Source organism: Penaeus monodon, unplaced genomic scaffold (genome assembly GCF_015228065.2).
Source record: "Penaeus monodon isolate SGIC_2016 unplaced genomic scaffold, NSTDA_Pmon_1 PmonScaffold_9265, whole genome shotgun sequence".
In the NCBI taxonomy this organism is placed as follows: domain Eukaryota; kingdom Metazoa; phylum Arthropoda; class Malacostraca; order Decapoda; family Penaeidae; genus Penaeus; species Penaeus monodon.
Genome location: NW_023664620.1, coordinates 9,795 through 13,634, shown reverse-complemented (window position 1 = coordinate 13,634; position 3,840 = coordinate 9,795). Strand labels below are relative to the sequence as shown.

Genomic DNA, 3,840 nt, shown 5'->3' with positions numbered 1-3,840 from the left:
TTTTATTACAATGGTAGAAATATATTTTTCACAATACCAAAATACACTACATAAAAAAATTATTTTTAGTGTATAATGTTATATGGTATATGCTGGAGTGTATATAAATAAAGGGTAAACATTTCCGTTGATACCAGGGTAAAAAATCCCAATCCAAAACTAATTATTGAGAATGTGATTACAATTTAGAATCCACCTGATTCCATCATAGACCTGGATTCCATCTCCAGGTCTGATGATGGAATCAGACCTGAAGATGGAATACAGGTGGATTTTTAATCTGTAGTCTCATTTTTCAATAGATATAGTTTTTTCATTGTGGGTATTTCTACCATATGTGTGTGTGTGTGTGTGTGTGTGTGTGTGTGTGTGTGTGTGTGTGTGTGTGTGTGTGTGTGTGTGTGTGTGTGTGTGTGTGTGTGTGTGTGTTTGTCTATCTGTCTATCTCTCTATAATAAAAATTTGTATATATTTATGTATGTATATACAGCATTTTGTAACCTTTCCTTGATAGAGCTATGCTAACTAGAGAATATAAGCAACATTTAAAATTAATCAGTTTATGTTATATTTTCCTTTAAGCAGTCATGCAAGGAAGGGCTGATCAGAGCATGAGCCGAGGAGGAGGTTCTTCAGGGGGAAAGTCTCTGGCTCCAAGTAGAAGCACCGTCTATATTTCCAACTTGCCTTTCTCTCTTACAAATACAGATCTACACAAGATTTTTGAGAAGTTTGGAAAGCTAGTGAGGTAAAGTTTGCATGGTGTTAGTTGATAGGAATGATGATAATCTTTAATTATAGACAATTTTTTATTGCTGATTACTGTCTATAGACAAAAGAAATTATAGAGAAACATATTGATCTTTTAGTTATATCATAAGTAAAGCACACATGAACACGCACATGCACATGCAGACACGTACATGTTTTATTTACGTACTCTTATTAGCTGTGTTATATATTATAGATTGACAGTAGAAATAGTTTAGTTTTAAGAGAATATGCTTATATAGATGCTGTTATATATGAAAAATTACTTCTCTAGAATAGTGATGGAGTACTTGTTTGTTTTTATATTCTTTATATAATTTAATCAAATCAAATGCCCTTCATGTATTTAAGAGTGACTATTCTTCGGGACCGTGAAACCAGAAAGAGTCGTGGAGTTGCCTTTGTATTATATCTGTCTCGTGAAGAGGCCCATGCATGTGTTAAAGGAACTGATGGGAAAGAAATGTTTGGCCGAACACTCAAAGAAAAGCATTGCGAAAGTAATGGTCGAGCTCCTGAATTCATCAGGCGAAGAGAATATCCAGAAAAGTCAATGTTTGTTGACAAAGGCTCCAGACTCACATGTGTCCACTAATGATAAAAAAATGACTTTTGTTAGTTCTAATTAATGAATATAAATATTATTATTAATGAATAGGAATGATAATGGCATTACATATAAGCCCCCCCCCCCCCCCCATGATACTTTTGCTTGTGTATTCAAAACTGTTTTTTTTTGAGGGAACTCATTATTAACTGGTAATTGTTCTTTATTCCGCATACAGGTGTTATGAATGTGGAGATTTTGGTCATTTGAGTTACTCTTGCCCTAAAAATCTGCTTGGAGATAGAGAACCTCCTAAGAAGAAACCAAAGAAGCGAAGAGGTGATTTCCAGGATGAGACCAAATTCAAGAATGCTAAGTATGAGGATGACGATGCAGAAGAGGATGAGGATGAAGAACCAAAGTTTGAAGAAGACTCACTCAGCGAAGCAATCAGATATCAAGTAAGAATTTTCAGGTCTTATAAAAATGTTCTGGAATACTAATTGCACCAAATACATAAAAAGATTTATTCTATAGACTTTTAATTTTTGTTGAATACCAGTCATATGGATTTCATTTTCCGTTTTCATCAGAGGTTCCTTTAAATTCTAGCTCCATAGAGGTAATTACTTGAAAGTGAGCTTTCTTTGATCATTCTGTTTATATTGAAGGGTTATGGGAAAGAAATTTATTTGTTAGTAAAGCGCATGAAGTAGAGGAATACAACATCAGTAACATGACCTTTATGTGACAATAGTCAGACATTGGATTTATATGAATACTGGTACCATGTTGAATATGAAATAAATAGCCTTTTGATCACAGATATATTGCATGTTATACTTTAGTCTTTAAAGGTTAGACGCTATTAGGTTGGCTGCAAATAGAGTAATTTTCCAAAGACAAACATTTAGTTGAGAAAATATGTTGGTCATTAGATATATCAATGACTAATGGTACTTCTTCCATTTACAGCAAGAACTAAGAGAAGCAGAAGAATTCCAAAGTAGACTTGCAGCAGGAGAATATTCCAAATGCGAGCCAGGGGTTCATCGAGCAAAGATAAAGCAGTCTTCCTACTTTAGTGATGAAGAAGAACTGAGCGATGATTGAAATAACAGTGATTGGTCAGATTGTGAGATAATGCAACAATTAAATTTTTAGTTTTGATCCTAAGTTCTGTACTATTGTTATTGAGGTTCTTGTGTGCACTGTGGAAGAATGTGAACTAGAAGCTGAGGCTGTGAACTTAATCATTTGGTAATAAAAATCCTAGAGTACAAATGGATACAAACGGAGATGTGGATTTGATTTTGTAAACTTTGCCTTTTTTCTTTCTTTCTTTCCCCTTTTCTCTTTTTCTGTCTGCTTTGTTCCCCTATTTTCTCAGCTTGTTTCTCTAAAAATTACGGATAAGGGATCCTGTAAAATCACATTTAAAGGATACATATTTTAACACCAATTATCACGAGGTGTACAGTTCCCAGGACTGAATGTGGAAATTTTACCATGGACTTTGATATAAAGGGACAATTTTTTTTTATTTACCCTTTTAATATGATAGTCTATTTGCAAAATTTTATTTTTTTTATATTTTTTAAAAAATTTTTTGTCAAACTAAAATGTCATATAGGGAAATATCTAAAAACTTTTAAAATGAGCTGGCTTGGGTTGGTTACTGGATTAAGTTTGTTTAATTAATTTTAAAAAAATTTTCTTACCCTTACCCCTTTTTTCTGTTTTACAACCATTCTAAGCTTGGGCACTTTACCAAAGATAAAAGCTTATTTTCAGAATAACTATACCTATATTAAATTCAGTTTTTTTTTTTCTTTCACCATTCTCATTTCATTTTAAACTTTAATTTCTCTTTAAGTCCATCACATATAACACTGAAGAATATTATAATTTTTATTAAAATTAAAGGAAAAAAAAAAAAAAAAAGGTTTTGGGAAGCTTGACTAAAATTTAATATTTATGCCAGGATTTATACATAGTGTACATGGGCATCACAGGGTTTATTTTTGTCTTCTTTCTTTTTTTTATCTATTCATTTTTGGAAATTTTTTTAGAAAACAAAAAAGCGAAATTTCAGATCTGTATGCCAGATACCATGTAAAGCTATAGTCCCAATACATTAAAATGGATGGACGCCCCTTTAAGATTGTTTTTAACCTTGTGATCAAGAGTTTAATTATTTATAAACCCCCTTTTTTCATTTCTACGAAGCCAATAGATTTAAAACCCAATGAAAATTTTTTACCCATCCACCACACACATCATGTGACAGGCACCGGGCATTTATTCTTGAATACTTTCCTGTGTAATAAAAAGATATACTGAACATAAACAGGACATAAAGAGGAAAAAAATGAAATTTAAATTATTTTCCCAAAAAGTGTCAAAAGTTCCCTTTAATAGTCAAACAACCAAAAGGAATGTTTTTTTTGGCTTATTTATGTTATGAAGAACTATTGACAATTTCAAACATTCATTTTCATTTCATGCTTTGGGTGTGTTTC

At 32.1% G+C, this 3,840-nt stretch overlaps 1 protein-coding gene across 1 annotated transcript; it reads left to right on the top strand.

The window, feature by feature from the left end:
- Positions 1-557: 557 nt before the first annotated feature.
- Positions 558-2,844, top strand: LOC119572048 (zinc finger CCHC-type and RNA-binding motif-containing protein 1-like). Its single transcript, XM_037919062.1, has 4 exons — positions 558-748; positions 1,123-1,326; positions 1,557-1,779; positions 2,294-2,844. Exons 1-4 carry the CDS (start codon positions 588-590, stop codon positions 2,429-2,431), a joined length of 726 nt encoding a protein of 241 aa, XP_037774990.1. The 5' UTR covers positions 558-587; the 3' UTR covers positions 2,432-2,844.
- Positions 2,845-3,840: the final 996 nt, after the last annotated feature.

Excerpts from the sequence above, each read along its gene's own strand:
- LOC119572048 (XM_037919062.1), top strand. The coding sequence starts at position 588 with ATGCAAGGAAGGGCTGATCAGAGCATGAGCCGAGGAGGAGGTTCTTCA. Across the intron at positions 749-1,122 it reads AAGTTTGGAAAGCTAGTGAG|AGTGACTATTCTTCGGGACC; the intron begins GTAAAGTTTGCA and ends CATGTATTTAAG. Across the intron at positions 1,327-1,556 it reads GAATATCCAGAAAAGTCAAT|GTGTTATGAATGTGGAGATT; the intron begins GTTTGTTGACAA and ends TTCCGCATACAG.